The 25006-nt window shown below is 39.9% G+C and overlaps 1 protein-coding gene across 1 annotated transcript in view; it reads left to right on the top strand.

Moving 5' to 3' along the window:
* The window catches only part of KPNA1 (karyopherin alpha 1 (importin alpha 5)), a 42836-nt gene that overhangs the window by 11366 nt on the left and 6464 nt on the right, over positions 1-25006 (top strand). The window contains exons 6-10 of the mRNA XM_010291867.1: positions 6313-6401; positions 10961-11060; positions 11634-11797; positions 12946-13024; positions 14459-14584. Coding sequence (XP_010290169.1) covers positions 6313-6401; positions 10961-11060; positions 11634-11797; positions 12946-13024; positions 14459-14584 — 558 coding nt within the window. The remainder of the gene's footprint in view (positions 1-6312; positions 6402-10960; positions 11061-11633; positions 11798-12945; positions 13025-14458; positions 14585-25006) is intronic.

The raw sequence follows: 25006 nt of genomic DNA, 5'->3' as shown, positions 1-25006 counted from the left end.
ATGATGCTTTTTAGAGTTTGTTTTTTGGGGGTTGAAATTCATGGCATTACTTTCCAAATTGAGCCATCACTTGTACAGTGCTGTTCTTGCAGAATGATTGGTGCTTTGAGTGCGGTAAGGGCTACTCCATCTTTTTGCTCCTAATGGTCTTATGTGCAAGAGCTAACTTGTTTTTTTTATTAGGTGGTTGTTATCATCCCTGCTGATGTTCAGAGAGCAGGTGGGAAGAGCGAACCTGTTAGAATGAGTTGTGCAGCCTTCAGCCTTAAGATGTGTGAATTAACAGAAGAGCTTAGGGGCCACAGTTAAGTAGTTTATCTGTCTCCTTCCCCCTCTGCCTCCTAATAAAATGCTAACATGTTAAAGTTCAGATTGCAGGCAGGCAGAGTGGGTTATAATTACTGGAAAACATTTTTCTATGTAATTCAGGTGCTGAATCGATCTCTCTGTTACCAGTAAGTCTCTAAATACCAGTTACAAATTGCTCTGTAGTAAGCTGTGCTAAAGAAGGAAAACGTACTGCTGCAAAGTGTTACTTACACCTTTTCACAGTGGGTTTCTGTGCTGCCAGTCTAGAGGTTGCAGCCGGGCTCACAGCTGAGCTTGCGTTTAATGCAGGCCAACATGAAAGCAATTCTGTTTGTTCCGACAGCTTTAAAAAACCCCAGACACTTCACCATAATACCTACTAAAACAAAGACTGAAAGCATTAAGCACTTAAATGTCAGCTCTTGTACTTCTGCATTAGTATTGGTACACAATTGCATAGTATTTTTCTGGATGACTCTCATCTCATTTAGTATATGTACAGATTGTTGCCCTGGTAACAAATCAGCAGGTAGTAAAGGAGGCTTTTATTTGTCACACTGTGGCCCTGTTTGTTAAAGTTGGAACACATTGTAGTGAATGAGGAGAGGAAAGGCAACAGCTTCTTATGATTAAGGAAATTGCAGGATAAATGTATCTATTGCCTAGTGTCTGATGCTGGAAAGTTTGATTATATCAGTTTTCAGTAAGTAGATACTAGTTCTGTGTTTTTTGAATGCTCAAACTGAAATATTTGCATTTTGTTTTGTAGTTGAGGACAACTCAGCACTTCTGCAAGTGAATTTTGTAGTTAGGGCTGTGTTTTGAACAGATCTGGTCCTGGGCTTCTCAAACTGGATTTCTGAAACTTTCTCTCCTGTAAAATGATGATTCTTTTCTTCTCTCACAGTACTACTATGAAGATTATTTGCAAACAACTCTTGCTACACTGGCAACAAATGACAAAAATACAGGAAAGTACAGAAAATACATGTTCAGGGCAGGTAGGCTAAAAGCTAGCCCTACAACCGTATAGTAAAGGATGAAGAGAAAAAGAAATACTGAAGGCTGTATTTAGTCAGCAATTCATTGTGCTGTTACTGAGGGTAGTAATTCTGTAGAAGGAAATGTAAGTGGTAATACAATTTTGAATATGTGTCATAGCGTAAATGAAAAAATTAATACTTAATATTATTTTAATTTGAATTACTGGCTAATCATTGTCCACTGTTTTTGTCTTAGAGTAAGTCAGTCTTACAGACTTACCACTGACTTTTATTTCAAACTTCCCTTATCAGTGGCTCAGGAACAGATACTAGTCATACCTTATCTGATCATGGTTTTCCCAACAGTTATCTTTCATATTTATAAGCCAGTCTTAATCTAATGTGTTGCACTGTTTCTTTTACGTATGCTAGTTTCTGAGTTTAGTGTGATTCTAAATCAGTGGTTTTATATAAGTCTGTGTGAGGGAATCTTTATAACTGTTTATTAAACAACATGTATTTTAATGATACATCTTGTGTCTTTTTACAAGATCTGTTTCCCATTAAGCTATGCAGGCTGACATTTAATTACCTTACCATCCTTTAACTCTTTCATTGTTTGCATTGTGTATCAGTCTTTCTCAGGGTGTATGTCAGTGGTCAAACCAGTTGGCATCCATTTTTCCCTCCAAAGAAACAGAGTTTATTACAGAAGCTGTATTTCCATTATTTATGAAAAACACTTTGGCTACATCTCCCTTCCCCCCTCCTTCTAAAAATCAGTACAGCAAAACCAGATTTAGTCAGTGGCATGTGTCCTAACCTTCTTCCACTTAGCACAAATTTTTCTTAAAAAAAAAATCTAGAAACTTAGAAATGTCAGACTGAAATTATTTGTATTGAAGGACTCAATCAAAGCCCTTTAGACATGCTTAAAGTTGATCTAGCTGTAGTTTTTTCCTGGGTGCCTTGCTGAGGTATTTAAAACCCGGATGTCGACTTGGGTTTCCTTGAAGAAGACTGAATTTCCCTCAAAAATGATGCAAGGCATTATGCTCCCTATCTGAGATCATTGAAGTTGTCTCACAGTGACAGATATGTGTCATTGTGCTCTGCTGGACAGCTGATGGCAGGAGCATCCCCAGCTGCTCTGTTCTCCTTTGGGAACCCTTGTGTTTTCAGCTAAAGCAAACAATGTGTTTTTCCCTCAGAATTTTTCCATTACTAGTTGTATTGCTGTTCCTTTTGGTAACCATTGTTTGGCAGAGGTGACCTGTGAGTGTCCTGTCCCAAGTTCTGTTTGGTGGCTTTTTGACAGGCATCAACAGTCCTACTAACTATATCTTAGTAATCAAAATCTGGAAAACCAGTTAATACATTAGTATGAGCTACTTTCTCTGTTTGGGTGGATGACATGTGAAAAATAAAGAACTATGATCACCCCAGCCACTGAAAAAAAGGTATTTTCTGTGTTTGGGGTATAGTAGAAGTCATCTCTGAGGAATTTGGCCTGCTGGTATCTTTCCTTGTGTCCACTTGTCACACTTGTATGTAAGCTAATCTTCACCGTCTTCGTCCCAACGTTAGATCCATTTCCCAAGTCAGTGGCCAAAAGTAGAGAAGGTGTTGATTCTCACTTCCTAATATTTCTTCTCCACCAAGAGGCATAGGCTCTACACACTGTTGGTGGTTGGTTTAGCACTTGGTTTAAATATCCAAAGGCCTAATGAAATGAAGGCTGAGCGCCTTCAGAATCTAGGGGAAAATGGAAGGTTGTCAGAAAGCACATGGATTATTCACAGAAGGCACCATATGACTCAACAGTACTCTACAAAACTTGAACTTTACTGTTATTAGCTACTGAGGGTTGTCCAGCACTGCAGGAGAAAAGACTGGAGTTTAATGATGAGTAGAAGAAACTGGAGACCTGCAACAATCCCTAGTCCACCATTAGCAATAAATGGGAAAAAACAGATGCTGTCAATTGACAAGGCAACATTTGCATTTTCAATTTACACACAACTCTGCTACCCAAGGTGTTGGTTAAAAAGTCAGACCTTAAAATTACAGGTTCTTCTCAACTTCAGGTCTGGATGTATATATTGGAAAGTACTAAAATTGAATTTTTTAAAAAGTAAAATATTTTTTTGATTTAATAAAGACTAAAATTTACTGGAATTAAATATACTTTTATCTCTGTAACTATCCAGAAAAGGTAAAAGTATTTGGGATGTGTAGAATGAAGCCAAAATATTAAGCAAGCTATTTGCATCCTGAGGAGTGCACAAAAGAAGCAATGGGAATCATTGAGCATTATTCAGACAAACCCTAAAGATACTTGTCATTGTTCACATGTCCTCTGTGGGAGCCATGATGAAGCTTTGTATTTATAGCAGTGTCTGACAAGAAGAGTTTAAACGAGCTTAACTTAACGTTCCTCACTTATCTGAAGAGCTGAAATAATTCCTTAAGGAAAGACATCTTCATTGTTGAAGGAAACCGTGCATATTTTTTCTAAAGATATTTCAATTTCTTTGCATCTTGTGTACTATCAGTCATTAGCATTACAAGGATTTCTTGCAATATCCTCTCTTACCAGGTCCTGTGATACCAGACTACTTGGACTTCTCTTGCTGTAAAAAAATCAAGAGCAGGAAAGCAGTAGAGATGCTGTTTGACTTCTCTGGTCAGACTTTTTGATGTGAGATTTGCTGTTGCAAAACCAGTCTGTCGTTCAGGGTCAGAATGGATTCCTGGATTAAGTGATTACCACTGTTGCCAACCCTAAAAATAGATATTACTATAATGGCAGAAACAAAGTCCAGAGACAAGTGAAATACAGCTTCCAGGGGTGTTTTAACATGTGTAAGGGTGCCCAAGCAAGGAGATTGTATCTTCACACGAAGTTACCCACATGTTCAATAAAAGGAAATTATTGCAAATTCTAACTTTTTTTTTTTCCCTCTAAACATTTTTAAAAGATCCAAAAGTTTATTAGAACCAGCTGATACCTTTGATTCATTCCTCAGGCTTCTCATTGCTGCAGAAAAGCAAGCATGGCAGTGACCAACATGAGTGTGGCTTCTTACAGTTTTAATACGAATGACATTTTGCTGGAAGTGGCATATGTTCTGTCTCTTAAGCTACGTTTTTCCAGTAGGTACCTATTCAGTCTTGAGTCCATGAGGCTGTCAAATCCAAGGTTATACTTTTATTTCAGACAAATTGTTGTCACAATAGTTGTGAAATAACAAGAATTGGAATGAAAAGTAAGTTTTCTTGATGAAGATCAGTTTGGTGGGGCATTGCATAGTAAAGGCTGTGCTGTTTCACAGCAAAGGTCAGTATAGCCTGGTGCCCTGTTGCTGACTGTGGCTGACAGCAGAAGCCTGGAAAACAGCAGGAGAACAAAACATACTAATCCTTTCCTGGAATAGTCTCCTAGTCTCTTAACAACTTGCAGTTTAGGGACTTCAGCTCAATCAATCTGTAGTGTTATTAGTAATACAAAATAAAAAGACTCCTCCTCTATCAATATCTAGCAAGCTGACATCTGTATATACATTTTGTTAGCTGGTTTTAGCTGTATTAATTTTGCAGAGATTTGCTAGCAATTTTGGGCCTCTAGAGTAGTTGGAGTCTGTTTTTTGAAGTAGCATCTTTTTGCCACCACAGAAATCAGTTGACATCATATTGATAATAAACTTACTTCACATTATCTCAGAATTTCCTTCAAGTTACAAATTTGGCTTATTCTGTTTTGGTTTTTTAGAGGAGTAATTTATTTCAAGTAGAGATACAGATTGGAAAACATGTTTATTTTGTGTGGGGAGGTTACATATGCTTAGTTGGAAAAATAGTTATTCACTGTAACCCATTTTACTGTAAATAAATACATAGTCTTCAACTGAAGAGAAATTTGGGGAGGACATTCAGCTGCCGTCTGTGATAAATAGGATTGTTTTTGTCCTGTATGTGCAGTATTGGAAGAATTTCCAGTGGTTGTGTAGACATTGTATGGGTCATATGAGCAGGTACGCGTATCTATTTGACATGACACTTAGCCCTCTGCTAATTTGAAATAGCAAATGTGATTTTCATAACTTTCTTGTGTGACAAAATACTGTCTGTAAATCACATAGAATTCATAAAATGGATTTTATACTTCATATTGACTACTTCCAGTTTTTTTCAGTTATAGGTCTCATACTAGTGGACAGTGATACCAAGAACACCACTTGACCCAAACATATAAATAAAACCAAATCTCTTATTCTCATCATATTACAGAAGATTAATTTCTTACTTCTTTAATTATCTTCTGGTATTTTACATCTTTTCTTCTCAAAATGAAGGGTTACAGTAGTACTGATGTCCCAGGGACAAAACATCTGTCCTCGCATTTTATCATGTATATGTCTTAATAGGCAACACTGGTTCTGTCTTGTGTAGTTTTCTCTTAAAAAAATATATGCCAGTGTCTATCTGAACTCTTGATTCTGAATATTGGTCTATCTTTCATATAGATTCTCATTTTCATCTTAGTTGCTGTCAGCATTCTTAATATGACTGTGTAAACAACGCATGCTTTTATGGCTTCTTAGGAAATACTAATATGGGCTGTTCTACACAAACATTTTTGGGTAGATACAAACTTGCTTGACCTGTGCTATGAACATCTGGACTTGAACCAGGAGGAGTGTAGAATTAGTATGTTGCTAAGCCTGAGGAGATAAGCTCATCTCTTATATTGTGGACAGAGCAACGTTATGTCTGCCTGCAAAGTCTTTGGAGACATACATGTTGGCTGTTTTGGTATTCCTATTAGATCTGTGTAATTATTCCTGAATCATATTATCAGCTTGGGTGTATACACGTAATACTCAACCAGAATGCATTCCACTTCTGTACATTGTCCAGGATCTAACAGTAAGAACAGAGTATCTCCCACTCTAATACATACACTAAACTGGTTGTATTGTGAGAATAAAAGCAATTACTATTCTGTTTTTCATTGCAGGCAGTATGGGCTCTTGGCAACATTGCTGGAGACAGCACTATGTGCAGAGACTATGTATTGGACTGTAATATCCTGCCCCCTTTATTGCAGTAAGTCTGTTTTAATATATTTTTCAGAACTTTGCTTGAGTGTCTGATAAGACTGAAGTGTGTTTTTTGTCTTGAAGAATAATAATGATTTTTTTTATTGTGGACTAATAGGACTTTTTAAGGGGGGCTCCTGAACTACTTTTGCAATGGAGCTAAAATGGAAACATATTTTAGGAGCAGCTAAGCTAGAGCTATTTTATTCTACAGAGTGGGTGGTTGCCTGCTCTTACTATAGAGTCATAGAATAATTCAAGTTGAAAGGGACCCCTGGAGGTCATCTAGTCACACCCTTTCTTCATAGCAGGTGAGATCAAATTAGATGGCTCAACTGCTTAATCAGTCAAATTTGGAACATCAGAGGTAGATTCCGTAACTACGGAATCTATGGGGCAACCTGTTGCAGTATTTGGCCATGACATGGCGAAAAGCAGTCTTCTGATACCTAATCAGCATTTCCTGCAGTTTACCTTGTGACAGTTGCCTCTTGTGCTGTCACTAAGCACCTTTGAGAAGGATCTGGCTTCCTCTTTTCTGTATCCACCTGTTAAACAGTTGTAGGTACGAATTACACAGTCTTCTTCTAAGGCCAAACAAATCCAGGTCTCTAACCCTCCCATTGTGTGCTATTTCTCTAGTTTGCTAATTATCTTGATGGTCCTCTGCTGAAGGACCATGTTATTGCCAAAACAGCAACATCATCTTTTGTCATCATGTCCAAATTAGGATTACTCAGTCTCTGTCCTTTGCAAACTGTTTGCAGCACTGGAGTTCTCCAGTGCTCTCATGAAGACATTGGTATGGTGTGGGATGGCTATGAGAAAAAGAAACTCGGTTGTTATAGTTGTGGAAAAACTAGGTCTTGCCTTACTGCATTCCTTCTAGGCCAAAGAGCACTATGGGTAGTAATTTCTAAGCAGTCAGGAAAATGCCTTGTTTAGAGGCTTCACGCTGTGTTTGAGGTAATTAACCAACTCCACAGACATCTTTGTCAGTGCTAGGATTGATCTCGCATAGAAATGGATAGAGTGTGAAGAGCTGTCTCTGAAGAATAGCCATGAGCAGGTTAAAAGCTAATGGGTAAGAACCAGAGACCACAGCAACAAAGGGAGCCGTGTGGTTGGTGTCTACTACAGGCCACCAGATTGAGGGGAGCCTATTGATGAAGCCTTCTTACTCCAGCTACAGGAGGCATCACGCTCGCAGGCTCCCGTCCTGCTGGGGGACTTCAACCACCCCAACATCTGCTGGGAAAGTAGCACAGCGAGCTGTAGGCAATCCAGGAGACTTAAGCCAGGTAATAGACAGCCCTACCAGAGGGGATGCGATACTGGACCTGTTGGTCACCAACACATGTGAGCTAATTGGTGATGTCAAGATTGGAGGCAGCCTGGGTGGCAGTGTTCATGCACTGGTGGAGTTCGCAGTCCTGAGGGATATGGGGCAGGCAAAGAGTAAAGTCAGGACCCTGAATCTTAGGAAAGTAAAATTCCAGCTCTTCAGGGAGTTAGTCAGTCGGACCCCCTGGGAAACTGCCCTCAGGGACAAGGGAGCACAAAGAGCTGGCAGATCTTTAAGGACACTTTCCATAGAGCACAAGAGCTCTCGATCCCCAGGTGTAAAAAGTCAGGAAAGGAAGGCAAGAGACCTGCTGGGCAAACTAAAGGGCAAGAAGGAAATGCACAGGCAGTGGAAGCAGGGACAGGTATCCTGGGATGAGTACAGGGACACTGGCCAGTTGTGTAGGGATGGGGTTAGGAAGGCCAACGCGTGGCTGGAGCTGAACTTGGCAAGGGATGCAGAGAATAATAAGGGCTTCTACAGGTATGTCAGCCAGAAAAGGAAGGTCAAAGAAAGCATACCCCCCTGAATGAGCAAGACTGGCAACAATGGATGAGGAGAAGGCTGAGTTACTCAACAATTTCTTTGCCTCAGTCTTCACTGGCACTCTATTTTCCCCACCTCTCAAGTGGATGGCCTGCAAGACAGGGACAGGAAGAGCAAAGTCCTACCTGAGGAACCTGAACATGCACAAGTCTGTGCGACCTGACAAGATTCATCTCAGAGTCCTGAGGGAATTGGCTGATATAGTTGCCAAGCCACTCTCCGTGATATTTGAAGGCATTGCAGTCAGGTGAAGTCCCTGGTAACTGGAAGAAGGGAAACATTGCACCCATTTTTAAAAAGGGTAGCAAGGAGGACCCCGGGAACTACCGACCTGTCAGCCTCACCTCTGTACCTGGGATGATCACGGAGCAAATCCTACTAGAAGCTATGCAAGCCACTCTCCGTGATATTTGAAGGCATTGCAGTCAGGTGAAGTCCCTGGTAACTGGAAGAAGGGAAACATTGCACCCATTTTTAAAAAGGGTAGCAAGGAGGACCCCGGGAACTACCGACCTGTCAGCCTCACCTCTGTACCTGGGATGATCACGGAGCAAATCCTCCTAGAAGCTATGCTAAAGCATATGGAGGACAGGGAGGTGATTCAAGACAGCCAGCATGGCTTCACCAAGGGCAAGTCCTGCCTCATCAACTTAGTGGGCTTCTGTGATGGAGTGACCGCATCAGTGGACAAGGGAAGAGCTACCAATGTTGTCTATCTGGACTTCTGTAAGGCTTTGACATGGTCCCCCAGAACATCCTTCTCTCTAAACTGGAGAGATGTGGATTTTGATGGGTGGGCTGTTGGGTGTATGAGGAACTGGTTGGATGGTTGCATCCAGAGGGTAGTGGTCAACAGCTCAATGTCAAGATGGAAATCGGTGATGAGCAGTGTCCTTCAAGGGTCTGTATTGGGACCAGTACTTGTTAATATCTTCAATGACATAAACAGTAGCATCGAGTGCATCCTCAGCACGTTTGCAGATGACACCAAGCTGAGTGGTGCGGTTGACACGCCTGAGGGACAGGATGCCATCCAGAGGGACCTGGACAAGCTCAAGGAATGGGCCTATGTGAACCTCATGAGGTTTGACAAGGCCAAGTGCAAGGTCCTGTACCTGGGTCGGGGCAACCTCCGATATCAATATAGGCTGCGGGATGAAGGGATCAAGAGCAGCCCTGCTGAGGGGGACTTGGGGGTCCTGGTGGAGGAAAAGCTGGACATGAGATGGCAATGTGTGCTCACAGCTCTGAAGGTCAACCATATTCAGGGCTGCGCCAAAAGAAGCATGGTTGAGGGAGGTGAGACCCCACCTGAAGTGCTGCATCCAGCTCTGGAGTCCTCAGCACAGGAAAGACATGAACCTGTTGGAGCGGGTCCAGAGGAGGGCCCCAAAAATGATCAGAGGGATGGAACCCCTCTCCTATGAGGACAGGCTGAGAGAGTTGGGGTTGTTCAGCCTGGGGAAGAGAAAGCTCCAGGGAGACCTTCTTGCAGCCTTCCAGTAGTGAAAGGGGGCTTATAAGAAAGATGGAGACAGACTTTTTAGCAGGGCCTGTTGCAGTAGGAGAAGGGGTAATGGTTTTAACCTGAAAGAGGGTAGATATAGACCAGATACAAGGAAGAAATTTTTCACAATGAGGGTGGGGAACCATGGGCACAGGTTGCCCAGAGAGGTGGTAGATGCCCCATCCCTGGAAACATTCAAGGTCAGGTTGGACGGGGCTCTAAGCAACCTGTTCTAGTTGAAGATTTCCCTGCACATTGCAGTGGCGTTGGACTAGATGACCTTTAAGGATCCCTTCCAACACAAACTGTTCTATGATAAGGGGACTCGCAGTGTGCCTGTGGCTGACACAGCTTTGGTCAGCATCATAGTCCTAATTGAGGGCAGTTTGGGTATGCAGATCTCATGAAGGTGTCAGTATTACAGTTCATTACATTGTTGGGCTTCCTGTGTCTTACGGAGCAGAAGCTGAATGTTGCAGCTGCTATGTGGATGTCACCCTTAACTTCAGGAAGACCTGGTTTGGGGTGGTCTGTAGAATTGTGTTCTAATGAGAACCCAGTGGGCAAGGCTCTCATATGCTGGTACTGGAGCTAACGTGCACAGAAAGTCTTGCGAACTGTCTTGAATGTTTGCGAAGCCCTGAGCCTTATTTTATGCATTTTCTGAGGATAACTTTTGTTCTACTTCACTACAAAAGTGTAAGAGTGGGGCTAATAGTCTGAGACTGACATAAAAATGCAGCTCAATGAAGAGAGTACTCTCCAAAACTTCCTGCACATTCTTCCACTTAGCGTAACTTTGTCACAGTTCCTGAGCCTTTTGAATGTTAATCTGACACATTAGTATCTAAGCAATTAAATTAAGATACTTTTAGGGTAATGGTTATTTTTCTTTTTGGGATGCTAGGATTCCTGCGTCTAGCATGTATGTTAGCATCCAGCGTGATTTTTCTCAGGATGTTTTTTTTACTGACAAAAAAGTTAGCATATTTTGACCCTCTGTAAGTGAAAATGTAGGCCTGAGTGTATGTTAATGATTCAGGCAGTTGACCCCACAGGGTTGCCTGGCTTTGTTTTGTGGTTTGGTTTGGGTTTTTGGTGGGGTTTTTTGTTGTTTTTTTTTTTTTTTTCCCAAAGCAGATGTTGGACTTTTTTTGTTTGTTTTTAGATTGCTTTCAAAACAGAACCGTCTCACTATGACCCGAAATGCTGTATGGGCTCTATCCAACCTCTGCAGAGGGAAAAATCCTCCTCCAGATTTTGCCAAGGTAAGAAATGTTTGAAAGGAAACATGTTGTGAGGTGGGGTGGCATCCAAATAAGAAATAAGGGTGGTGAACCTCAAACTAAATGGCAGAAATATTCCAGAATTTCTCTGAAACAATGTATGGGCTTCTTACAAATGATGTTTTTGCATGTATTTAGTCCTTTAGACAGATGTTCACAACCCCTGATTTGATATTCTTGCCTTCTTGCTTCTTGTTGCTGTTCCTGTGCTGGAGGTGACCATCCCACAGCAGAGTAAAACTTTGTACATCTTGGCTGCTGTGTAGCGCAAAGTATGGCACATCTTAGCAGTCAAGTATGAGATGAGTTGCCAGATGTTATACTGTAGAGGCTGAAGAATTCCTTTAGTGCTTTTCTGCTGACATGCTCCTCCCTACTTGTGTAGCTACAGCCCTGCACAGAAATGCTACCTACATCTGGAATATTCTGAGTATTGAACCTTGAGATGCCAGTGCCTAGTCCTGTAATGTCACATACAAAATTAACTGATGTGTTAATAGCTCTTCTGACCCTTTTAATTGCACAATGTATGTATCTCTTCTTAATGTCTTACAGGTTTCACCTTGTCTTAGCGTACTTTCCTGGCTGCTCTTTGTCAATGATACAGATGTATTAGCTGATGCCTGCTGGGCTTTGTCCTATTTGTCTGATGGTCCCAATGATAAAATCCAGGCTGTGATTGATGCAGGAGTCTGCAGAAGACTTGTGGAATTGCTGATGTAAGAAATTTCTTCTGAGCAAATGTATTATCTGCTCTTTTTGCTAAAATCCAGGTTCTAGCAATAGGAAGTTTAGTTAGATATGTCATGAAATGTAATGATTTCCAAAAAGCAAGATTTGAGTTTTAATTTTACGTTGTTCAGTTTTCTCTATTTGTCATGAATAACAGAAACAATGGAACTCTTAAGAAATAGTGAAACTAGTATAAGAAAAGATTTTTTTTACATGCACCTAACAGCTGCGTTTTTGTAAAATTGATAATATATACTGGAATTTTCTTTGTGCCATTGAGGTCCATGTTATAATTGCCTACCAATAAAATTGCTGAAGGATATCAAAGATAGAAATGTAAGAAATAGTAAAACTTACTGGAATTGATGGTACCAGATTTGAAATGTAAATAATTTCCTAAATCCTTACTATAGAAGAGTATATGCACACTTTGGTCAGTAAAGTGTAGCTGTGGGACTTGGGGTCAGGGAGACTGGCCTTTATCAGAGCCGTTTCTTCAGGTCTAAGGGAACAATGTGGAACATTCAGTTACCTAAGAACAAGAAATAATGGTTTTCAGTGATGTAGATAAAAGACTATTAAGGGTTTTAAGATTATAGCAAATCTGATGCTGGATTAATAAATAGAATATGATACCTAAGGTACCTTTTTATAAAGAAGTGTTTTCATTTGAGAAAAAATTCCTTACTTCACCCTTCCTATTCCAGTCCTGATTTAACAATGATGATGGGGGGGATGCATGTGATGACAGAAGATGATCAAACAACTATATGGGGATATGGTTGAGTTAAACACACAGCTTCTATCTGTGTTCCTCTGCCTTTGTGCATGCTGCAGTAAGTGTGTTTCACAGTTAAAGCTGGTTACTTTTTCCCTCCTAAGGATGCCTATACTCTGAAGCACTTGTATTCTTTTAATCTTGTAGCTGAATGATACCTAAAGGCCTAAATCTTTAGAAACTTTGGAAAGCCTTGCCATTAGTTTAAAAACAAAGTGTGTTTTGATTCAGATAGTGAGAGTTAAGTCACGTTTAACAGGGAAGTTTTCCTCTGGCTGATGGATGTTCCTTCCTTGAGGATGTAAAAATGGAGATGCTTCAGGACGGCTAACACAGATCTTTCCTTGGTAATTTTAGGCACAATGACTACAAAGTTGTATCTCCTGCCTTACGAGCTGTTGGAAACATTGTCACAGGAGATGATATACAGACCCAGGTATGGATTCACTTTTCTTTTGTGTTGTACTGCAGTTCATCTTTCTGTTAGTTGTTGTAACCTATTCCCAAGTGCCTCCTCTTGTTCTTTTTGAAGTTTGAAAGTGAAGGATTGATGACACTAGTTGCCTCAAAACATGTGGTTTTCACAGTTTTTCCGTTCGGTCATGAACTGCTGGTGATTCCTGTATAGCTATGCCTGGGATTTGTATATAGCTGTGCAATACTGTTGTGGTTTAGCCCCAGCTAAACTTAGCCCCAGCTGGCAACTAAGCACCACACAGCTGCTCGCTCACCCCCTACCCCAGGTGGGATGGGGGAGAGAATTGGGGAAAAAACCCCTTGTGGGTTGAGATAAAACCAGTTTAATAGGACAGCAAAGAAAGAGGAAATAATAATGATAATTATAATAATACTGATAAAGGAATGTACAAAAGCAAGTGATGCACAATGCAACAATTGCTTACCACCTGGTGATCAATAGGCCGTCCCGAGCAGTGATTCCTGCCCTGTCATCTCCAGTTTATGTACTGAGCATGACGTTATATGGTAGGGAATATCCCTTTGGCCAGTCTGGGTCGGCTGTCCTGCCTGTGCCCTCTCCCAGCTTCTTGTGCACCCCTCTCTGGCAGAGCATGGGAAGCTGAAAAGTCCTTGACTGAGTATAAGCACTACAACTGCTTAGCAACAACTAAAAACATCAGTGTGTTATCAACATTATTCTCATACTAAATCCAAAACACAGCACTATACCAGGTGTTAGGAAGAAAATTAACTCTATCCCAGCCAAAACCAGGACAAATACCCTTAGAGGGGTATTTTTTTTTCTGGTTTGTTTAAAGCAAGTCTGCTCTTAGGCTGAATTTTATGCTGAATGATGTGTCATGGTAGGACCACAGAAGGCCAGTCACATTGGATGCTGTTGACAGTCTATGATGAATATACCAAAAAAGAGTGTATGGTGAGATTTTGGATGGTATGTAACTGTGGGCACTTGTTTGGAGAGGCATCGGTAGGAGGCAGTGACTCCCACCACTGTATTGGAATTAAATTGGGAGCCAGGAAACCTGATGCCCTCAGAGGCACTAGGTTGTCATCCTGCTGCTTGGTAGGTTTTGCAACAGACAGCAGCTCCCACCAATTTTTAAAACTGGTGAGAGCAGAGAGTCTGTGTCTTCCATATATATGTTACCTGTGATCCCCTAGCTGGTGGCAGTCTTTTTTTATATGTAGAGCAGAAGCTCCAGTTAGTTTGTTTTGGTTTTGTTCACTGTTTTAACTTTTTGGCATCATCTGATGGAATATGCTTTATAGGTGTGAAGACATTGTATTCCTTATTCCTGTGATTTTTTTAGCCTAAATTTCCTCTAAGATGTGGCTTGTTTTTTTTGTTCTGTTTTGTTTTTTGTTTTTTTTTTTTTCCTTTTATATTCAGGTAATTCTGAACTGTTCAGCCCTGCAGAGTTTACTGCACTTGCTAAGCAGCCCAAAAGAATCTATCAAAAAGGAAGCATGCTGGACAATATCTAATATAACAGCTGGAAACAGAGCCCAGATCCAGGTAATGTTTTCAGCTATGATCAGTTACCTTTGTCTTCCAGGCTAGAAGAAACACATATCAGGCAGTACACTGTTTTTTGTGTTTAAAGTGCATATTTGTATGTACACAGTCACAGATACATAATTACATATAAGCAGAAGTAAATTATAAGCTCTGTGCGTAATTAGAATATTTCAGTGGCCCAGTCATCTCTCAAATTCAAATTATTTAATTTTATAATAATTTACAGATTATAAATGAGGGAGATGGTCATGCTAGAGAATGACAAAATGAGGCTAAGCTCAAGAAAACCTTGTCTTTAGTAATTTGCTTCATGCCTTTGACAACTACCAAGACACAGAAATTCTGAAGTAAGGCAGGAGTAAGCTACAAACTTTGAGAATCAAATATCTTCACATGTTACTTATTTCACCACCACATATGGCCACCTACACTGTAAAATACTTTCTTTATTCCTGTTTACCTTTTCTTATAATTCCTGATACAGGCAGTTGTGCTTAGCCAAATCTAAAATTGATATTTATTAAACTGAACAATAATGGAGGATATCTAACATGTTGCATTGGGATTTGTCCTTTCTGATTATACCAAATTTTGTAGTACCTTCATGTTAAGTGATGGCAGAAGCAAATGAAAGTCTCACTTCTGTATGTCAGGCCTTACAATTAGGCCTCTGAAAGACTACATCATTGTTCTGAGTCTGGATGTAGTGTTAGCCATGAGGAAGAATTCCCAGGCCTTGTCTCCAGATGGTATAAATGAGAGATTGACCATTTCTTCCCCAGGGAAAATTTTTTCTTTGACTAGATAAAGAAGAAACTGCTCAATATATTTTGCTTTCACTGGATATGGAGTTTTTATTCAGAACAGCTATAGTAGGGGAATTTTTTGGTAGGCTTTCAAGGACAATGTCTCATTCCTTCTGTTTTTCAGACATGATGGAAAAACAGCTTGTAATGAAACCAGGCGCTTTGTCTGATAAATATACAAGGGAATAAAAGTGTCCTCATGTAAATCAAATTTAATTCTTCTGAAGTTATGTTTCTCAATGCTCTTCTCACTGGATACAGAGAATATTTTCAGAGTGCAGAGGAGATGTGGAAGTCCAGTTGGAGATACCTGTTCTTTGAGGAATAGAAATATTGGGCATTAGAAGTATTCGTCTCACTTGTAACAAGGCAAGAAACAATGTATGTTTGCACAGAAAGTAAACCAAGTCCCATAATACTTTGGCAGAAGTGGCCAAGGAGTACTACTTTCTTCCATATTCTTTTCCATGAAAGGCAGCGTGACACTTGCTAGTCTTATACCTGATGTCTCTGGATTATTCGTTCTGTATGATCAGAATTAGCATGAAGTAATTAACTCTCTTCACCCAAGGGATAGAATTATTTCACTTTTTACAGAAAACTTGCAGGAGGTTGTAAAAAGGCTGCATGTTTTTCCTGAGGAAAAAGTCTAATATATCCTTTGCAGGTGGCACTTGCAATCTTTTGGTTATACATTCTCTCTTACAAAGAACATTCAGCTGCTGAAGGGGCAGCATAAAGTCTTAGTACCTTGAATGAGGACTTCATCTCAGAAAGCATACAAAATAACGTTAATACTTTTGTGGAAGATAACTCAATCTCTGCTCAGCTTCCTGGAATTAAGAGTGAATGCTCATCCAACTTACGATGAGCTTATGTTAGGAAATGAGTAGGCAAGAAAACAAAACTTACAAGGTGGAAAGCTGTGTAGGTCCTTCCTGTCTGATGTAAGGTGACTAAGATAGAAGTGGAACTGTGAGCAAAGAAACCTCCTACAGTTGTATGTGCTCCGGCTTTCTTAGTCAAGATTTTACTTTTACCACTGAAGAACATGTGTTTTGCCAGTTATAGAGAATGATATGGTTGCTTAATCTAACCTTGGTAGAGCTCCAAGAATTTTGTTTCTGACTTTATTGTGGCTTGTGTGTTAATCTGTGGATTAGCTGAATTTCTAACAAAAAGTGCTGTGTAAAATCAGCAACTGTACCACTGTGTTTTCCTGCATCAGCAATTGTAATTGCTGTGCAATTAGCAGTGCAGAGAAGGTGGTTATTACTGCTTGTACTAAGGTAAAAATGTTTTTGCCTTTGCTTTTCTTGCAGTGAAGACTCTTGGCTGCTTTATCTATGCTGCTACCACCTTAGAAACAGGGAGGAGCAGTATTTTCTCTCTAGAAGGCCATTTCTGCTCTTCCTAGGAAGTGTAAGAGTATTTTCTGGGGAACAATCCAGCCCAATACATTTTCTTAACTTTGTGTTTTTTCCCAAGTCTATCAGAGAGTTGCGTCAGAATGCACAATCATACGGGAATGTTGCAGACTTAAGACAAAGATGAGCTTGAGAAAATCAGATATCTGTACAAGTTATTCCATAAAGAAATAAGTATTGGAAGTGGCAATAGAAAGTAAAGTTTGTTATTAAAGCATTTTTTCAAAACTTCAGGATCTTTATTTTCGCATTCTTGATCTACTAAAGATACAGTTGTGAAGAGTCCTAGAGGTAACTTAAATTCTAGTGCACCAGAAGCTATTTCAATAGTGTATTCACTTCTACATAAGTGTTCACTATACCACATCATCCTGTTCAAGTGAAGGAGTAAATGCCTGTCCTTGTCACAGTATTCTTACGCCTGGTATGTGCTACTTAGACATGTAAAAGTAAGGTTTTAGGTGAAGAGTCCAACTATACCCTTGGTAATCCTCTGGCTTCTAAATTGCTGTCACATCTTTATTTGAAAACAAGTAAGGATTAAATAATCTCTCCATTGTTAAAAGAAAATTTGCCTGATCTAGCTAAACAAAATCATTAGGTACAGCTATGCATGTGTGTGTTTAGTAGTTTTTAAAGGTTTTGGGGTGTCTTATCACCAGTTTAGATCAGCCCCCTTTCTACTGAGAACAGATTAGAATTGCTTTGTGACTTGGAAAGGTGAGGTGGGAAGGCATGGATAGGGAAGTTAATGCTATGAGCCATTAATATTGCACCTTCATTTCTAGCAGGTGATTTTTCAGAAGTACAAAAAACCTCCTTAACTCTGCACAGAAAAATTGTTGTTGTGATTGTATGTGTTTAAGCTTTCTTTCTCAGGATTCTTGCATCAGGAATAAAAATGGTGTCAACAAAATCACCAAAATACACATAGATTTAAAAGAATCCAGCTTAAAGCAGCTGCCTTAGGATATGTCACAGGCAAGGTTGGAAGCATGTTAATGTGTTACTCAAGTTCAGGGGAAAATATCTGAGAAGCAGCTTTTCAAAAGTGAAAGCTATACTTCATTTAAGAATCCCTGAGGCCCCATTGAGAGTAATTGAGCTGCCTTTGAACACCAAGCACACACATGCTATATCGTGACTGCCCTACATGCATACCCAATTTAATCTATACTGGCAGTTTTAAATATGAGATTAAAAAAAGTGTTTCTGATTCTGAGCAGGAGATAACTGTCCTGGTAATGATGACATATTGCAAATCATGTCCATCATGAGGCTTAGATTTTTGGAACTGCAGGAGGAAGCCTGCTAGAGGAAAGTGGTGAAGTAAAGGACGTTGGAGAATGTTTACTACATGCTTGATTGGAGATCTCGAGGCCACTGTTTCTTGGAAATAAAATTGGCAGTTGCAAGTGTAATTGCAATGGTTATCTTGTGTTGAAAGCAAAGTCTCGTCACAGATGTGTAACAAATTCCAGAAAGGCTCTAATTCTTTAGTTTCTAGTCTCAACCTAGAGAATGTCATGTGATATACAAGGTGTGATGAAACCTCCTTTCAGCTCCAGAGCTGATACGTCTGCTTTTCTCAGGAAACTCCTTCTCTGAGATATTGTTTCAGACAACTCCTACTCAATGTCAAAATCATTGTAAACATTTGAGCTGAAAAACGCTTTAAAATAATTTCTGAAGTTGGAAGATGCTGTTTGGTAAAGTGTTTCTTGAAGATGGTCATATGCTAAAATGGAGAATAAAAGTCTAGTCCATTTTCAGTAGCTGTGAGAACAAAGAATAATTCCCATTTGTGAAGAATATCTGATTTAACTAAGTTTATGGATGAACCTATTTCATCTGTGGGTTGACGTATTTTTTTTTTTCCTTTCTCTAAATTAATTTCACATTGCAGTGAATTAAAACATTACTTCTTGAGAATTGGCCTTCCTTACAGAAGGAATTCTAAGATACTAGATGCAGCTCTAAACTCAGTAATTTATTTTCCTTTCTCACCAGTACCTCCAAATGGCTCAGTAGTTCCTACTAGGGGTCATAGACTGTAGCCAGATCTATTCTAGTGTCTCTGATACTAATTAGATTTTGAACATGCACAATCTTTAGCCAGAAATCAGACAAGAATAATTTCACCACATGGTAATTTTTCCTGAAAGTTAAATGTCTGTCTGGCATAGTGAACCACATTATTGCAAGTTACCAACTGATCTAACTAGTGGGTTGTTGCTGCAGAGCAGTTGGGATGTTAGAATACTATGGAAACTGGGTAGTGCTCAAGGCATAATCTAGCCATCCCTTCTGCACACCAAGAAGAAAATGAAATACTTTGGTAAATCTAACAGGTGTTTTACCTAATCAATATTAACAGACATAGCTATATTTAGTGTTGTTTAAGATTGCATTGGGTTACACTCTTCCATCCACCCACTCTAAAGTATAGAAATATAAAGTTAGAGGGAAGACTTCTATATTCATTTCCACTTCATGCTGCCTATAATGCTGTTTGGTAGCACACTCCAAAGGCTTTCACTGCCATTTCCAAAAGATAAGACAGCAGCCTATCACCATTAGATTTGCACTCAAACACAATCAAGTAAGCTCTTTCTAATGCAGAGGCAATGTAAGTTAATATGCATGAAATATATGTAAGTAAGTGCTGAACATTCTTTTGTAGCTCATATTAAAGCACAGAGTTGAGTTGTTTTCCCCACCAAAGGTGGAAGTGAAAGCCTTTCGGAGTGTGTTATCAACAGTGCTCAGGCAACAGAAAACTGTGGTGGAATACAGCAGTCCTTCCCCTCTTTATTTCTGTGCTTTTAAGGTTTGGATTGGATGTGTATATCCTGATGCAGTCATGATTGTCACTAAGTATAGTTTTTGTTTGTTAATTTCCTAGTTTGTATACAGCTTTGCTGTACTTCAGTGGATAGCTTCCCCAGTCAGGGAGAAGGGGAACTACATCTTCCTGGGAGTCAGAAGGAGAACTGCACAACTGAAGCTAAATCCTGACTGTCGACCCTTCTGAAGGGTATGAAAGGCTATCGCATACCTCAGAAAATGTTCTGTGTACTTCGCAACCCGTTGAAAAGCTATGAAAGGCAGTACATCAGACACTCTTCCATATCTGACAGTGAAGACATCATAGGAGTTCTCTCCTGTTGACAGGTTAAGAAACTTATAACTTCTTCTCTAATATACCTTAAATTCTTTCAAGAACATCTGGAAACCTGAGTATGGCTAGGCATTGCAGCAACAGGATCTCTGCCATACTTTTCCTTCTTTAGGGTTTCCTGTCCTTGCTGAAATGTGACATGGGCAAGTGTAGCAAATGATACATTGCCTATTGTTTTTTTAAAACTCTAGAATGAAATGAAATTTTAAAAATCAGGGTAAAGGTACAAACTAAGAATTGTCAGAGGCTCTTCTCCAAAGAGACCACAGTAAGGCTGGGGACATGGAAAAGGAATGACATGATTCACATGCAGAGCCGCGGTTTACACAGGCAAACTGTGTATCGAATTACTTAAATATAAACTGTGTTTGGTTTATGGCATAGTTTGCACCAGTGGTCTACAATTTTCATGTGCTGTTTATGGTGGTAGGACTTGAAAAGTGTCTCAGAAGCCAAATATGGCATCGCTGACAAGGACATATTTGTTGGAAGACGAGCAAAAGTCAAAGTTTAATAATTTCCAGGTTTAAGTTTGTGTTTAAGTACAAAAATCTGTTTTCAGGCTTCTGTATATGGTGAATCCTATACATCATACCATATTGAGGAGCAGAGCCTGAATTTATTCTGCCTGAAAACCTCAGCAGTCAGCAGTGTATATTGCCATCTGTTTTGTAGGACAGACCCTATAAGCTGGATACACCTCAACAAGGTGCTGTTCAGTATGATGCAGGTTCTTCCTGCCAGCAGTAGCACCCTTATGTAAACTGGCTAGAAGTTTGCTTTATACGCAGTTTGGAGTATTAAGCTTAGGTTTCTGTGTCAACAACATAAAAGTCCATTAGAACTGAGATCTGATGATCTCTGAGAAGAAGCTGAGATCGAGCTTCCTTCCTGGCTTTCAGGTGGCAGTGATTTTATACTCATACCACCATGTTAAGTAGTTTTGGCTTACAAATATTTGCAATGTTATTTTAAAAGCAGTTGTAAATTGAATCATTGAACAAGGTAACTGGAACACAAGTAACTGAGAAGCCTCTATGAACTGAAATTTCCAGCCAGGAGGAAGAGATCATAGCAGTAGGGGTGTTCACAGCTGCCAGCTAGGGTGGTGACTGTACTCTTGATTTGTTAAAGGTAATGAGAAAGCTTGCAGGAGCAGGAAAACAGCCTGTAAGACTTGGTTGCTTTCACATTTATGTGATGATTCATATAGAGACACATGATGCCAACACTTGCATACTAAATGTATGTGTGTTTTTGCATACTGTGATTTATTTACGGGAATGCAAAGGGGGAGAAGCAAATTCACTTGGTATTGACCAGCTCAAAATACTTGTTTAATATACTACTGCTGAAGACCTGCTGCCTAACAGTGACTACAGTATATTCAGATTCAATGTCCATGCAGATGTAGTAAAACTCTGAAAATTCACTTTAAAAATCAAATCCTGTAAAGTGAAGAAGCTTGCTTAAAATAAATAAGGATAGAATGTTTCCAAAAGATAGGCAACCCTCTTGGAGGACCACAGCACAGGGTTACCATCTAATTAAAAAGTGGACACTTCAAAAGTGAGGGCCAAATTTGCTGAAGGACTGAGTATTACAATTCTTTTCAATTTCAAATAAAATTTGAAAGTTTGGTTTTAAATTAAAATTAAATTTCATTTTTCTGAAAGACTTGTAGTTACAAGTCAAGATGGAGTTCAGTTCTAACAAATACAAGTAGATGCAGCTGGGCAAAAATTTCCGTGTTAGTTCAATGTATTAAAGGATGGGCTGTAGATTACCTATTACAGAAAAGGGATTTCAAATGTACTTTGAAAGTATCACCTCAATGCCTAGCAGTGAATTAACACTTTCTAAATCCTCTGAAGTTTTAGGTACCTCATTCTGCCACAGTCCTTTAGGGCTTTGCTCTGCCTGAGGTTTGCTTTTCTTCAAGAAAAAAACAAGCAAATTCTATTTCAGTAGTTTACTGTTTTATCACTTAGGCCATGTTTCCCTTTCAGTTAAATTCCTTCTGTTTCCACAGTAGCTGTTGTTCCCATGTAAAATGTCATAGAGCTAGGAATCCTTAGGCATTGTAGTTTGCTTTCAAGAGTAGTAACTGCTGTGGGCAAGGCTGCAAGACATGGGGTGTAAATAGTAGGTGCTGCTAGCACTTTCTCTGTATTAATGCTTTATCATTTCCACCCTTGTTGAGCTTAACTGGACTTTTAAAATCTAGTTATTAAGGTTAAAGCAGACTATTTTCTGACCTAGTTAATGTATTTTTTGAAAAAATCTAAGCTCTGGGAGTTTCAACTGTCAACAGACTGCTAGCTGAAAAACTTTGCTGGGACAATTAAGTACCTTTAACTGGGACTCATGCTAGGGTGAGGAGGTGACAACACTTAAATTGCATGTCAAGCAGTAGGAAACAAAAATACAGTGACTGATAATCTGCTTTGCACTTGAGCCAGTCTCTTTCAATGAAGTGCCTTATCAGAGGCTGCAGTTTATTGTGTTGTTTTGACCTGTTCTGCTTCGGTGAAGATAGCCAACTTCATTGTAGTGCAGGTAAACAAGGTACCCATAGCATTTTATACAACAGAATAAGAAATAGAAATGAATAGAAATAAGAGCACTCACACAAGAGATGTGAGATCTGGATTCAGTTCCTTCTGAAAAGGTTCAAATGCACATTTCTCCACTCTGAGAAGAGTAATTTTACCCACCAGTCTTCACATTGAAGCAAAGAGTTCAAAATTGATTGAGCCAGAAGGAAAACAATAACAATCTTTTGTGACTCTCACATTTCCTGCTCTCCCATTGCTAGTTCTCTTTATTCTGGAGTTCTACTATTTTGGAAGTTTAAATTGAAACATTTTCAGGTAACTTTTTTTTGGCGTTTAGAAGGCTCAATATATGTTACTGCCCATCAGCTAAGATGTGCTTACTTAGTTGCATGCTGTCATGTAACATACTCTGATTTTAGTGTTTACTAAAGAAGTTGGTTTTAAGAAGGCATTTTCTAAGGAAATAAATCTCATGTAAAAGTTTTCATTTGGGGAGAGGATTTAAGAAGTGATAATCAGATTTTTGACTTGTTCTTTGCTGGAATAGTAAAACAGTAATGCCATCATGGATTCTATCCTAGATCTCTATCAAGCTCTTTTGGTAGAAAATACTTAACATTTCTTAACACTCTGTTCTTATAAGAGCTTCCCCATCAGCAACACCCTTGTGTTAGCACTACCTGGACTCACATAAAACATTGTGTGGACTGCGCAGTCCCCTTTCTCCTCTCCAGCCCGTCAGGACTGAAGTTCAGTAGTGAAAACGTGCATGCCCTCATTCTAGACCCACAAGCACACACGCACATTGACAGATCTCTTGAATGGGAGATCTGCCCATTTGTGGTCCGTGGCTGGATCCTGAGCTCTCTTAACTCACTGTACTTGGCTACTGCTCACTGGCTACTTCAGCTTGATTCTCGCTAGCACATCTCCACGTTTGTCTCAAGCATCCCCACACTTGCAGATTCCTTGAACACCAGCATGGGCCCTCTGTCCATGCCTGGATCCTGGGCCTCCTACTTGCTGCCTAGTCCAATTTGCCAGCAAATTATGTACACAGTGATCCTTCACTCCCATCACCACATTTGGGGATAATGTACATCCCTCCCATCCCATGGAGCTCGTGCCCAGGCACATGGGTCCTGTGACCTGCGATCCCACTCCAGCTGAGGTGCAAAGACTCTCACTCAACTTCACCCCAGCCCCTCTGTAGCTGGCATCCAGGCATACGGGCCCTGTGGACTGTGGTCTGGCACCAGTGCTGTGACCCTCACCTGCTCCAGTTGCAGGGGCCCCTTTGCCCAAGGTTTGACAGCAGTTGCTGGCCCTGAATTCACCATGGCCCTTTATGGACACCGCAGAAACATGGTCCCTAGTCCATGGCCCCTCCAGCTACTGATGCTGAGACACCCTAGTTGCTGGCCTCACAGACACAGGGGTTTCTCCTGAGGTCTTACCCAGTTGCTGGCCCAAATTCAGTCATGCTGGTCTCAGTTGCTGGCACCTAATCCCTGCAGCACTCATGCAGGCTAGAGAGGGAGGCTAAGTGGTAAGATAGTTAAGAAAAGGTTCATTATTAAGCTTTGCACAGTCCCACTTGTCCCCATCTTACCAGCTACAAAGTCCAACTATCTCTCTGCAAAGCTGTTCCTGTAGTTTCTTAGTGGCCCATTAATTAGTGACTTGAGACTTTCCCTCTTTGTGATTGCCTCTCAAGTCTTGTCTATCAAGTTTGTGTCACTCTTGTGTTTTGTTACTTGCTTGTTATTTATATCTTCCTTTGAGCTGAAAAGATCCTTGATACGATAAACTTAATTAAGCAGATACTCTCTCATTCCATGTACCCTTACAGTATGTTGCTTTTGTAGATTTTTAAAAATTAAGTGCTTTTTTCCCCAGGAAAATGTTGGGGGTGGGGGGGAGTGTATCCTGTTTTTTTGGAGATATTTTCCTTTATCTTTTATCTGTTGATACAACTGATCCACAGTGTGGATTTACAAGTAGATGCTGTGTGGGTGCCCAGACAAACAGGAAGGGTAAAAGAAATATCAAACAGTTGGTTTTTTTCACTGCATAACCATCCACTCTATGAACTGATTATAGCTTTTTGCTGTTTGTAATCTTTTAGTTTTCTTCTGTGGAGCTACTTGAAAAGGATCTCTGGCTTTCTTTGAATTTGCCTTTACCAGTTCTGTGATGACTTCTATTTGTAAAATGGTAGTTTAAAAATGTAATCCTAAACTCTTGCTTTTTTGAATAAACCTTATGAAAATGTTTCAGATCCTTGTTAAATATGTGTAACTAAACTGATTTCATTTGTGTCTTACTGCAAAAGGTTCTTTCCAGAGGAACTTAGCAGAAACTTTGAGGTCCTGAGTAAATACTCATTTGACTTACATCAGTTTGGTGAGCTAAGCAGTTAGCCATATTACCAAACCATCTGTTGG

Source organism: Phaethon lepturus, unplaced genomic scaffold (genome assembly GCF_000687285.1).
Source record: "Phaethon lepturus isolate BGI_N335 unplaced genomic scaffold, ASM68728v1 scaffold7790, whole genome shotgun sequence".
In the NCBI taxonomy this organism is placed as follows: domain Eukaryota; kingdom Metazoa; phylum Chordata; class Aves; order Phaethontiformes; family Phaethontidae; genus Phaethon; species Phaethon lepturus.
This window is presented reverse-complemented; position numbering and strand designations above follow the sequence as displayed.